This window comes from Caretta caretta, chromosome 9 (genome assembly GCF_965140235.1).
Source record: "Caretta caretta isolate rCarCar2 chromosome 9, rCarCar1.hap1, whole genome shotgun sequence".
NCBI classification, from domain to species: domain Eukaryota; kingdom Metazoa; phylum Chordata; order Testudines; family Cheloniidae; genus Caretta; species Caretta caretta.
In genome coordinates, this window is record NC_134214.1 from 101,432,281 (window position 1) to 101,446,162 (window position 13,882).

Genomic DNA, 13,882 nt, shown 5'->3' on the forward strand with positions numbered 1-13,882 from the left:
AGAACTACTCTCACAGTGAGGTCATGTAATGTTAATAGTTGTATTTACTTTTAAGGCATCATTATTACAAGTTAATTGATTAACTGATTTAAAGAAGAATTATATCAATTACATTATATCTCTTCATTCTTTTAATTTCTTGCTACAAAGCAAATAGTAATTGTGCTTTTTCAAATTTTCGGCAGTAGGGTACACCAGAAATTAGACTAAAGATGGGTTTGAATTTGTTTTTTGAAATGAGCAGCTTTTCTTTTTCATACTACTACAGTACGGTAGAGCATTGAAGTTATATTCCTCTGAGTGTGCTCAAAATAGAACTGTATTGCTAGATGGAAAGCCTGCCTTCCAATATTGATCCAGCTGTATACATTTATAAGGAATTCTAAATTGAGCAATACCTTATAAAGTCTCAGAAAAACAAGAGAAATCAAACTGAAAAGTCCAAATGAACTAAATAGTGCAATGTATACAGCTGGACTTTCTCAATTAATATACTGCTATTAACTGTTTCAGAACTGTCTGATATCAACAGTCTTTAACCCGTCTTGTTTTAGAAAACTGTATTACCTATAGAACAAGATTTTACCCTTGCCAACATACTTAAAATTTCATCCACAACCTGTGTCAGTATTTGTTGACTTTTGGTGCTGAATAAAACAGAAGAGCTGTTTGAAACGTACAACTTCTGTAAGAGAAGAACTAGTTAGTTATCCAGGGAGGCTTAACTAAGTATAATGGGATGAAAATGTACAAATGTGAATGTAGGCTGGATACCAGTCAGAATACCACACCTAAGGGCTTGTCTACACTGGGAAATAGCCTGGAATAGCTGTTTTAAACTAAAAAGAAAAGGAGTACTTGTGGCACCTTCGAGACTAACCAATTTATTTGAGCATAAGCTTTCATGAGCTACAGCTCAGTTCATCGGATGCACACTGTGGAAACTTCATCCGATGAAGTGAGCTGTAGCTCACAAAAGCTCATGCTCAAATAAATTGGTTAGTCGCTAAGGTGCCACAAGTCCTCCTTTCCTTTTTGCGAATACAGACTAACACGGCTGTTACTCTGAAACCTGTTTTAAACTAGCTTCCCATGTGGACTCTTATTCTGCACTGAGAGTGGATTAAGCCAAACTGCGAGAAGGAACTCTTAGTGTAGAATGAGTGTCCGTGGAGGGGAGTTAGTGCAGAATATTGCACTTGAAATTCACACAGCACTTGAATGGACTTAGGGAAACACTCCTGAATTTTTTGGGAAGTTGGACGAGATAACCTAATTGATCTTCAGTCTTAAAATTTCTATCTGATATCCTTCTTTAAAATAGCCTCTCAGCACACTAAACATTTCTATAGTGGGTCTTGTGTCACAGATGGGTGTAAAACAAAACAAAGAAACCCTTTGTCCCAGCAACCATAGAGAGATAGGTGGGAAACATCTTGAAAATGGTGTCTTCCTTTCACTTACCATTTAGAAAAGTGGTATTTTGTCTTATGACAGGTTTCAGAGGAACAGCCGTGTTAGTCTGTATTCGCAAAAAGAAAAGGAGTACTTGTGGCACCTTAGAGACTAACCAATTTATTTGAGCATGAGCTTTCGTGAGCTACAGCTCACTTCATCAGATGTTTACCGTGGAAACTGCAGCAGACTTTATATACACACAGAGAATATGAAACAATACCTCCTCCCACCCCACTGTCCTGCTGGTAATAGCTTATCTAAAGTGATCAACAGGTGGGCCATTTCCAGCACAAATCCAGGTTTTCTCACCCTCCACCCCCCCCCACAAATTCACTCTCCTGCTGGTGCTAGCCCATCCAAAGTGACAACTCTTTACATAGTCAAGTCGGGCTATTTCCTGCATAGATCCAGGTTTTCTCACATCCCCCCCACCCCCATACACACACAAACTCACTCTCCTGCTGCTAATAGCTCATCTAAACTGACCACTCTCCAAGTTTAAATCCAAGTTAAACCAGAACATCTGGGGGGGGGGGGGGGGTAGGAAAAAACAAGAGGAAACAGGCTACCTTGCATAATGACTTAGCCACTCCCAGTCTCTATTTAAGCCTAAATTAATAGTATCCAATTTGCAAATGAATTCCAATTCAGCAGTTTCTCGCTGGAGTCTGGATTTGAAGTTTTTTTGTTTTAAGATAGCGACCTTCATGTCTGTGATTGCGTGACCAGAGAGATTGAAGTGTTCTCCGACTGGTTTATGAATGTTATAATTCTTGACATCTGATTTGTGTCCATTTATTCTTTTACGTAGAGACTGTCCAGTTTGACCAATGTACATGGCAGAGGGGCATTGCTGGCACATGATGGCATATATCACATTGGTGGATGTGCAGGTGAACGAGCCTCTGATAGTGTGGCTGATGTTATTAGGCCCTGTGATGGTGTCCCCTGAATAGATATGTGGGCACAATTGGCAACGGGCTTTGTTGCAAGGATAAGTTCCTGGGTTAGTGGTTCTGTTGTGTGGTATGTGGTTGTTGGTGAGTATTTGCTTCAGATTGCGGGGCTGTCTGTAGGCAAGGACTGGCCTGTCTCCCAAGACTTGTGAGAGTGTTGGGTCATCCTTTAGGATAGGTTGTAGATCCTTAATAATGCGTTGGAGGGGTTTTAGTTGGGGGCTGAAGGTGACCGCTAGTGGCGTTCTGTTATTTTCTTTGTTAGGCCTGTCCTGTAGTAGGTAACTTCTGGGAACTCTTCTGGCTCTATCAATCTGTTTCTTTACTTCTGCAGGTGGGTATTGTAGTTGTAAGAAAGCTTGACAGAGATCTTGTAAACCTGGATCTATGCAGGAAATAGCCCGACTTGACTATGTAAAGAGTTGTCACTTTGGATGGGCTAGCACCAGCAGGAGAGTGAATTTGTGGGGGGGGGTGGAGGGTGAGAAAACCTGGATTTGTGCTGGAAATGGCCCACCTGTTGATCACTTTAGATAAGCTATTACCAGCAGGACAGTGGGGTGGGAGGAGGTATTGTTTCATATTCTCTGTGTGTATATAAAGTCTGCTGCAGTTTCCACGGTAAACATCTGATGAAGTGAGCTGTAGCTCACGAAAGCTCATGCTCAAATAAATTGGTTAGTCTCTAAGGTGCCACAAGTACTCCTTTTCATTTTGTCTTATATTATGTTCAATGCCTTCTCTTTGTTATAGTATGGAAGACTTTTATCCCAATAAAAATCATGGTCCTGACTCTGGCATTGGCAGTGATAATGGGGATAAAAGACTGTCTGCAACTGAAGTGAGTGCGTTTTTATTATTCACTGTATATTTTTATTTTTGTGTTGATAAAAGAGGGCTGAAAGGACAGTATTTTTCTTCATTTACAGAAGCAGTTTATCATTCAGCATGTGCATAATTTTGCTGCACTAAATTGCTTATTTCTTTGTCATTCAGATATGCTTTGTATAACTAGGGAAAGCTTTAATGTAATACATACTGCAGTTAAATGAACTCAGTAAAATGTGTGACAAACTTACTGTAAACAGTGTAGTTGTAGCTGTGTTGGTCCCAGGATATTAGAGACACAAGGTGGGTGAGGTGTCATCTTTTATTGGACCAAATTCTGTTGGTGAAACTTGCTGTAAAGCATAGAATGATGATACTAAACATTTAAATTATTTATACGTCCCTCTGAATATTTAGCCCAAATTAGTTGCATGGTGTTCTGTCACCCCACTCCAAGCTTTTTAAAAACTGAACTCTGAACCAAATCAGTTGTGGCTTGTTTGGCCATTTTCAGATATAAAATACAAGATCATTTTTTACAACAGGGAACAATTAATTTGAGAGTTGCTTTTGTTTTTCTAATAATTTCTGTTTTAATTAATATAAGCTGAGGTGTAATGTATTTTTCTTTGCATTGGCTGTTTATTAATGGGGAGTATTGGTTGACATGTTAGACATATTATCAGCAACATTTAAAAACTATAAGGGAATTTATCCTATTTTTCCAATAGCTTGCTTATGTAGTTGTATGAATCTATGTGTAATCAACTACAGTTTGAATAACAGTAGTACTAAAACTGAATATGGTAAAATTATAAAACTGGGACTAAGGGAAGATTTAAGTCTAGGCTAAAAAATGTACTTGCAAATTCATCTGAAGGTTGTTCATAAGAAACCGTAAAGTGGAGGAGTATTTCAGGATTATGTCAAAGGTCAGACTGATCAGATGTAAAGTGGCCACACAAACTTAATGGACAGAATCACAGTTCCTTTAATTAAGTGGGGTTGTGCTTGGTAATTGGTTGAGTGGAGAAATATTTATGTGCTTCAGAAAGTGTTGATTCTGTAGGTGGCACGCTTTACTCAGTTAAGAGACCAGTGGCCCCAAAATTTTGCTGCAGGGCACTGTAAATAAAAAGTACTGTCTTTCAGATGAAACAAAACATGTCTTGACCACTGCATTCATATAAGTGTTTCACCTAAATCTTCCCTCATAGTAGGCTCTTTAATGACACTGTGGCTTATCAGTAAACTGAATAATTAATATGCCAGTCATGTTTTAATTCTGATTATTCTTTGCAGCCATCTGATGACGACACAATCAGCCTTCACTCTCAGGTATCAGAATCGACGAGGGAACAGACTTTAAGGAATGACAATCATTTAATCGGAAGTAAATTTGACTCACATAAAGGTAATGCCTAGACTTTTTAGTACACAGAAACACACTATTGTTTCAGGTGCAGATAATTTCCGTTAAACACCGCACAAGATTATATGATGGTGTATTAGATCTGTGCATTTACACTTCAGACAACATTGTAATAAAATTATAAATACAAGATCAACAAATATGCAATAATGAAAAAACCGTCTCATGAAAATCTTGTCTAGATATAGCAAGAGCTCACTGTATTAGTTATATTTGGCTGTCACAAGTACCTTTTAGGAATAACGTTAGGTTGAGAGAACTATTTAATATTTTCTTTTTTTCAAACTTGATCAATCATCCCTAGACCAGGAGGTGTATGATTACATTGATCCTAACACAGAAGATGCAGCTATTCCTGAGCAAGGAGATGTACAAATGGGACCATTTGTCTCTTATGTTAAGGTAAGGTAACTTAATAAATGGAAAAAATTAGATGACACATCTTGGTCATTAATGTCTAAACTCTTAATTTTTTTCTTTCTGTATAAGGAACGAGGAAAACACCCTGAGAAATCGCAGAAAATAGAAGGGAATGATGAGTGGGGAGATGAAAAAAGGTAGGCCTTCATAAACATCCCTTTGGAAGTCAGCATTTCCAGAGCATAGTTCTGCGATAGTGGGTACAAGCACCTGTGGCTGGGCAGATCAACTTTTAGGAAGGTTTTTTTTCCAATTGCTGTCAAGGAACACAATCATTTGCTTAAAAAAACAAGCCCCCAAACATGCATGCCTTTCCATAACCTACTGGAAACCAAACGTTTCAGCTAAGTTAATCTTTCAGACTTCAGAAAGAACAGCTGTTGGCAGAGGAAGATGACGAGCTGAAAGAAGTGACTGACTTGAGAAAAATAGCAGCTCAGCTACTGCAACAAGAGCAGAAAAACCGGTAATACAAAATCCAAATACAGTAATAGGTTAGGCGAGGTGTGTGCCGAATCTAATTTGTTTTCCCGTTTAAGTTGTCTGCTTAAAACTCTTTTCTGTTTTACAGCTTTGAGAATAGATTTGTGCAACTGAAGACATTAAACAGTCAAACAAATTCATACAGACTTTTTAGGTGTGTGTCTCATGTCTGTTTTCATAAAATTGCTAGACAGAGAAGCAACAATGTCCAGATGTAACCTGTATATTGTGATAGATAGCAATTAATGATTATTTTTGTCATTGCTCATCCAGTGGACAGGAGAGCAGGAAATCCATTTGATGTGAATATTTTATGTTTCATAATGTTAAGCTAGTCCTTGATTATCTGATCAGGTGTTAACACTGGCATTTTTCAAAGTGAAACACTCCTATGTAAAAATGATGGAAATTAGTAATGGCAAATTCTGGGCATTATTGCTGATGCACTAAAATGCTCTAAGCATAGATCATAAATGACTATTCAGCACCATGTGCTGCTTCTGTGTGGCTGGTTATTTTTACAGAATATGAAGATTTCAGTGAATGTAGGTTACCAGATTTTAGAGGGTAACTCCTCCATTCAGACTGCCAAGTTGTAACATTTTGCTAAAGGATGAGGAGAGTAGACCCTTGTTCAAGCATGCGTCTTTCAAACAATAAAACACACAAACAAGTTGAATATCAGTAGTCCATCTTGGCCATCTAGTTAGCAGTTATCAGCTGGCAGTTTCCAATGGGCATTGCAGAGAAGGGGGCTCTTGAGGAGGGATTTGGAGTGAGACAGGAGAGTGGCTTTATGGACTCATTTGGGCAGGGTATTCTACGTATAGGCATGACAAGGAAAAAAATGAAAAGGTGCTTGTGGAAGTGGAAAAACAGGTGATGGAGGCTGGCTGCTGTGGAGTGAGAAGGGGAAAGAAGGCAATATGAGAAGTTACAAGAGAGGGCAAGTAGGGAAGGCTAAGTTAACGATAAGGACCAGAAGCTTGTATTTGATGTTGGAGAGAATGGAATGGAATCAGTGCAATCCTGAATGGGGGCTCTGAGAGCATTACTTGGGTCAATGGCACATTGGCAGATGGTTTCTGGATGTGGCATTCAGTGATGGTGAAGAAGTGGTGTTTTATAAGGAACATGGCAGAATTAAGAGGGGTTAAAGAGTATTCGTAGGAGGGGAGTCTGCATGGTCATAGGATTTCCCAAAAATGTGATCAGCTGTGCAGGAGCAAGACTGAAGGAAGCAGAGAGAGTGTGGCAGCAATGTAGCAAGACGACACATTCCATAATCAGATGAATACAGTTTTCATTAGTGTCTTAAATTTCAGCCTAGCAATGAGATGCTACGCATCTGTTTTTCTTAAAACATTGTGAAAGATATGAAAACCTAAAATATCCTGATATTGCATATTGTCAAGCTTTAGAAATTGGGCAGAGTGTATCCCCCTTGTGTAATTATTATATTGCAACTAATGAATTGGTGTTAGCTGAGTTTAATATTAACAGTGTGAGCAGATAAAATGAATGTTTCTATAGCTTTAATTACTTGTAATTCTATTTAAACTATTCAGGAATGAGGAGGTGTCCGTAGGGAAGGGAAATACAATTAAGAAAGGGAGATAAGTAGGAAACAGTAATGTTTAGTCCTGGTTAGCTGGCAACTGGCAAAAACTATAATAAGAAAATATAAGAAAATATTTTGAATTTTTACTGTACTATAAAATATAAACAATATTTAAAAATTATAGTAAACAATGGTTTAAAAACACTGTCATGTTTGTTTGTTTTTAATGGGGATAATTATATTGGAAAAACGTTGTAAATCTCCTTATGTCATCATTTGTTATACCAAAACGTTTCCTCTGAAGACCAGACTTCTAACCTAGTGCTGCTTTTAAATTACTTTTGTTAAGCATAGCCATTACTGTGTTGCATTTAGTAATTTAGCTGAGAACTCTAAATTCTGCTTTGGAAGTATGAACCTATTGATTTGCTAAGCTTTACTGCTATATCTGTGGCACTTGTATTTAATATTTGTGTAAATTTTTTAAAATGTGGAGACAAACTCATTACTGATTTAAACTATATGCTATCAGCAAAATATAGCAAGATGTAAGTCAGCCCTGATTTTGGCCCATAATTTTTTGTGAATGTATAATTCCCTGTAGTGACAGGAATAAGAATTAGAATTAGAGATTAACAGTTGAAATATTTCTGCTTTTGAATCTACAACTTTGTAAATGTTTACATTGTGCAATTTTGACCTGATCACAAGGACTCCTCTAAAATTTGTGCATCCTAATAATTTCTTATTAACCTTAACTCTGATCATTTAGCATGTTTTCTTTTAATCCTGTGAAATCTATCCTCTTTTTTTCTTTTCTGCTTGCTATACTAATGACTTCCCTGTCCTCTCCCATCAACTTCTCCTGTTTCCTTCTTCCATCTCTGGGTTTGGTGTACATGAAATGTGAATACAGACGGAGACCATTAAGCTATAGAACTTCATTCAGTGAAAAACTCTTCCAGAGGACGAGGGCGGCAGGACGTGCATCCAGGTATCTAGTGTTTGTGGAGCTTAAAACTCTGAAGATCACATTTTAGACAAGAGCAACATTATCAAGGCTTGGCTTATGGAAAATAGAACAAAGTAACCGAGTGAATTAGTATAGGATATTTAATGGCCAAAAAATTGATCACAAACTAAATTGTTATGAACACATTCAATATTGTCCAAGAGGAATGCATCCGATGAAGTGAGCTGTAGCTCGCAAAAGCTTATGCTCAAATAAATTTGTTAGTCTCTAAGGTGCCACAAGTACTCCTTTTCTTTCTTCAAGAGGAAGTGTGTTTGTATTTCAGAACATTAGGTAGTTTAACATTAGCTATGCAGAGGTAACTTCCAATTATAAGTTTGACTTTTTTTTTTCAGTCACCACAACTGACTTCACCAGACCTAAGCAACCAACCTGAAATTTCAAGTATTATATCTTGCCCTAGATAACAATTTTCTGCAAAGTTCAAGATGGAGGGAGTGGGCAACCAGTAAAAGCCACATGGGGTACAAGAATTTCAATATTGGGATATGAAAGGAAGAGCCATATGTAAAGATGAGATACTGCCTTCAAAGGAATGGGGTCCTTCTGCCTATTGATTTTTGAGTCCATCTGAATTCCTTACCCCACTTGCAAGGCCCACCAAGTTCCTGTACACCTGGCATATTCTGCAGTGACTCCTGTCACTGAGCAATTTTTGAGTATTTTAATCTAAGGGGACTTCCAGGCAGTAATCTTTTAACATCCAGTTAAGATTTCATTTGACTTGGAAAACTCTTGAGAACTCTTAAGAATGTAGTGTATTAGAGAGCCTACTAATGCCAAGTGAAGATTCCACATTATTTAAAAACAAAACCTATTAAACTTTGGGAAGTGAGCACAGGTAACGTCAGGCCCCCATCATCCCTTCTAATCTGAAGTTTGGAGAAGATGCTGTACTTGTAATGTCTGTCAATGGGAGACTGAAAATCTGAGTGATTTTCATTTACCATGCAATAACTAAACTTCATGATGTTGGTCAGGTGGACATTGTATACACTAATTCGGTGTACAGCAAAATTTGTGTAATTCTCGGGACATGAGATCTTTTTAAACAGGAGAAAACGATGGTACTCATGCTATATGTCTTGCAAAGAAATACTGAAGTACTCTTCTAGTGATAAATAAGGCCAGATTCCCTTCAACTACTGATTGTTATGTATTATAAAGAGCGAGGGTTGAGTGTGAAGAGATGTGATGTGGATGGAAATGGTGGAATCTGTCCTGGTAGCATCACTCTGAGAATAACATGAGTTAAGAATTTGTGGGTGACTTGACGCATTCATTTTGCATACGCCCTGCAGTTTGTTGGCTTTTTTTTATAAACTGGAATCTTAGTTTTGGAGTTACAAAGCTTTCTAATGTCTGGTGGCTGGTTTGTTTTTTGAGAAAAATATAATGATCTCGGGGGGGCAGGGCAGCAATGTTTGGAATGAATGACTTTCTCCAGTTCAGAGAATTTTACCTTGAACTGTTGGGTTTGGAAACTTAGTAAATATAGATTAATTAACTTCCATGCATTTTATAAACAGGCTGTAGACAACATTTTCCCAGTGAAGCTGCAAAAATCCATTTAGCTCTGTCATTCAGTCTCACAGGAAATTCAAAAGGCCCTGACTAGTCAAACATCTAACCACTAATCTGAGAGATACTGAACTTGCTATTACTTACCAGTACATTTACTCTGAGTTCATTTTTGAGTATACTGTTCCAGACTATTTTCAATACTAGAAAAAGAGATCTGAATTTATTTTTAGGAAGTAGAGTATTCAAAATATATTTGAACATCCATATAAATGTCTTGGTTTTTAATAATTGGAAGCATCAATGACTTACATCATTAATGGAAATAGCTTCAACCAGCAAAAATGCGCACATTGTTAGTATTTAATATGTCAAATGGCTTATTTCTAAAACTGCGTGTCTTACTTACATGAAATCATTTTATCTACAGTGACAGTTTCAGTCGTGGCATCAAAGTTATTAAGTGATTCAAATTATTCCATTTTTTTAATCTTTCATTTTATTCCAAGGGTCTTATCTTGCCATCGGTATACTCTAAATTGTCCACTGACTTCAGTGGAATAATTTCCTGAAAACTAATGATCCTAAAATGGTTTCATTATTTTACAGTATTTGCTATATCATATAGCACAAACATTGCATCCTTATGTAAGTATTTGTTCTGGAGAATTAGAATTTCTTTTTCCTACCTCAAAACACCCCAAAATATTCAGTCCTTAAAGATTGAATATCAGGAATGTGGACTGGAGGGAGTAAATTTTCCAGTTTGAATTCAGTCTGCATGACTTTATCGAGTTAAATGAGATTTGCATAGTCACAACACAATACAACACTTACCCTGTCATTGAAAAGTATTTGTAGTACCATTAAGCTGAGCCACCTATGATGAGGGTGAATGAAAGCCTGTGATACAAGTCAGTTAAAATTAATTCACTGGTACTAAAGACAGTTGTAAGAGAGTGATTGATCTGTGACTTAAAATGTAGGTGTCTGTTTCACTTTTCCAATTTTACTGTTTATCCTTCTCGTACATAGTTGTTTTTATTATCATTATTATCATAATCATCATTATGACTGAGTTCTAGGTTTTTGTGTAATTTAAGAGTACGCTTTGTTCTCAGTCCTGCTCACCATGAAATCGATGGAGTATTACAGTGCAATATTTTCTGTTCTAAGAATTCAAAAATCCCGAGTCCAACCCCAAAATAGCATGAGACTTGCTTGAAAATCGTTCAGTTAAAAAAAATTGCTCTGTTTATTGGTTTGCTTTCTGTCTTTTTAATCCTTTAAGGGGGGCAGCCCCATCTCCTTCTACCCTGTGTGTGATTGTTTCAGGGTAATAATCTGCCCCTAAAGCACATGTAGGCATAGACCACCAGCTGTTTTGAGGGTGACTTCAGTTGCCCATTCCAGGATTGAGGAGGGTAATCGCCATTTTATTCATCACCATTCTCCCCATCATTGTTCTGACTCTCCTGCCCTCCCCCCAATTCTCTCAGCCTTTCCCGCAGTCTCCTGCTCAAAACCCCACTCCCAGTCTCCCGTTTGTTTTTACATTTCCCCTGTTCTCTATGCTGTGCCTCACTAGCCATCTGTACGTTCTTCCTGACCGCTCCCACTCTTCATTCCCATGTCCCACTGTGTCCTGTCTTTGCCACTTTGGTGAATAGTGACTGGGCCTCGAAGCTGAAGGCTGGCTGGCTGGCTTTAAACCCAATGAGAACAGTTGATGTGGTGGCCTCTTGTGTAAAAAATGAGGAAGGAGACCTAGCTTTTTCTGAGATCGTAAAGAGTTGGGTTTTGGTTTGGTTTTGTTTTTTAAAGAAATACCTACTATTGCAAGACTTGAGAGAGCATAGAAGTTGGAAACTCTGCTGTTGACTTCAGTGGAAGTATGACTGGGCTCTGGGTTTTCTTTATATAGGCACATTCAGTTTCTATGTAAAATATGCCACTTAAATATTCAGAGTGTTTATTTTGTAGGGAAGCGTTTAATGGAGAAGGTGCTGTATGCTTTAAAGAGGTTGCTAACAAGAGAGCTGTCAGATAAGTGTGTGTTTTCTTTGTAGGCTTCTTAATCATTCGACCTCAGTAAACACAAGAAACAGGCCAAAGCAGACCGTGGAATCTGAAAAAAGGTATTAAGAAATTTTTATTGCTTTCTTTCATAGTACTGAAATAAGATCTTTTTTGTGGTGGTCATTTTATACAGGGTAGGGATGAAGGATCAGTGAACAATGAGGACTGAATTCTGCCCTTGAATGTTCGTGAATAACTCTTGTTGACTTTTGTGGGAGCCTCACACTCCTTCCAGTGACAGAATTTGGATGTGAAAGAAAACTGTTGGAATAATAATACCAGAGCACTTTTTAAGTGTGCTGGGGTTTTGTTTAATTCTGGTATAACATGATCATTAAGACATTTTACAGCAATGTATTTTGCTGTCGGTCTGTTTTTTTCACACTGTTGTACATGATTATCAGAAAGTTCTTATTCTTTCAGCCATGAGTTCATAAAATAAGTACTCTGGATGGCTGTGTGCCCTTTGCTGGATCACTACTCTACTGGGTGACCTTAACTGCCTTTTGTGATGAGAGACCCAAACTTTACTTATACCAGTGTTGATAAAGGGGTGTGGTTTTTTTTAGGAAACAAAGGCCAGATTTTCTTGGTGTCTGCTAATACCACCATCTGACTCTCAGTCTCCAGCAGCAGAAAACCAATACGAGGGGGGTGAGGGATTGTGCAGAGTAAGGTTCTCACAGCTGAGAGTCTGGTTGAGGAGCTGATCCAATGGAAAACTTGGGGGTTCAGCAGCTAGCAGAGAGGCCTGCTCTTCCCAGGCTTGATTTTTCTCTCCTCTTGGTCCCTTGGTTTGCACCTCCCTGCACCATTGGAGCTGAATTGAATTCTAGTATCTTACCGAATATCTAACATTCATATGGTTTGGGTTCCTCAGATTCCGTGGCTGAAGTTCAGTTATAAACTGAAGAATTTTGTTCTATATAATTAAAAGCTTACACCAGTTCGTCAGATAATGCATGTTTGAAATACTGGGGAATGAATTGCATATTTATCTTCCACTTTTTCTTCCTGTGAATGGTATGTGCCGCCTATATTTTGTAGTAACATCCAAGATTATTCTGACAGAAGTCAGTGAAAATAGCTTTAACGCTTTGTTTCCTTGGCACATTTGTCAGGCTGTGTGTGTAGTCAGTTTCACTGCCCTTTTTTAGTCAGTTTGTCAGTTTCTTTCGGGTTGAGAGGAACAGATAATAGGTAAAATTTTTATAAGGCATTTTAAAGAAAAAACTCAGAATGCTGTCTTTGAAAGGGTGCCCTGTCAAAAGAATTCATTTTAATTTGCCAATTTTAAAAGAATGCAAGTTGACTGTGTCCCTTGGATGTCAGTTTTGTTTAATTTTGGCATGTCCCTAATGGAAAGCTCTCGCAGCCATTGAGTTTAATTTACCATTTTTATTCTTTGAAATATAGTCAGGTTAGTTTCTTATCTATAGTGGGAATAACTTGGGGGTAGGTGTGGAATTTCTCACTTTGAACATTTAAGTAGAACTTGAAAAATTAGTTTTGGTGTTTAAAATTACTAACAGTTTAAGTTAAAAACATTTCTAGATGGTGTAAACAGTGCATTTCCAAGTTATTTAGGAATTAATGTTGAGCAGTAAACTGAAAGCAAGCCTTTTTTTAATCCTAAATTTTGTTTGTTTTTTGTAGGGATACTGTTGGTTTGCTAGTGTTCTTTAATGGAGGTTTTTGCTGTTTGCAGCTGCTAATATACATTTCCCAACTGTAAATAGTCAGAAGCATCAGGAGTGGAAAAGCTACTCTGCAAATCATATCAGTGAATAATGCCAAATCCTAAACCCAGTTACTGGGCAGGGGAGAGCACAATTACTTGGTATATTCAGGAGCAATCATGGGGGGAAGGCCCTCTTCATAAGGTAGATTTTAACTAGCATCTTTTTGTCTGTGTTTGAACCAGTCCTAGGCAGAGGACCAATAGATATTCTATTTCTAACAAACAAATTTGTCAGAGACAAACTTTCCTTGTAATGTCAGAGGGAACCGTTTTTAACAGGAAAATTGGAGCCCCAGAGTCTGTGAAAACATAACCCTCTCCTCAGTAACCTAGTCTGTAACTAACAGGGTTTACTTCAAGGAAGGAATAA

At 37.8% G+C, this 13,882-nt stretch overlaps 1 protein-coding gene across 11 annotated transcripts in view; it reads left to right on the top strand.

The window, feature by feature from the left end:
- Nucleotides 1-13,882, top strand: part of LRCH2 (leucine rich repeats and calponin homology domain containing 2) — a 100,636-nt gene that overhangs the window by 45,670 nt on the left and 41,084 nt on the right. For 6 of the 11 annotated variants that reach the window (XR_012670055.1, XR_012670057.1, XR_012670056.1 and 3 more), the window contains exons 7-14: nucleotides 3,168-3,255; nucleotides 4,545-4,656; nucleotides 4,979-5,076; nucleotides 5,164-5,231; nucleotides 5,456-5,560; nucleotides 5,666-5,731; nucleotides 8,055-8,132; nucleotides 11,762-11,830. Coding sequence is in view for 8 of the 11 variants with exons in the window: in XM_048863018.2 (XP_048718975.1) it covers nucleotides 3,168-3,255; nucleotides 4,545-4,656; nucleotides 4,979-5,076; nucleotides 5,164-5,231; nucleotides 5,456-5,560; nucleotides 5,666-5,731; nucleotides 8,055-8,132; nucleotides 11,762-11,830 (684 nt within the window). In the remaining 3 variants the exon portion in view is untranslated. The remainder of the gene's footprint in view (nucleotides 1-3,167; nucleotides 3,256-4,544; nucleotides 4,657-4,978; nucleotides 5,077-5,163; nucleotides 5,232-5,455; nucleotides 5,561-5,665; nucleotides 5,732-8,054; nucleotides 8,133-11,761; nucleotides 11,831-13,882) is intronic. The other 5 variants (XM_048863023.2, XM_048863024.2, XM_048863021.2 and 2 more) reach the window with 4 other exon arrangements.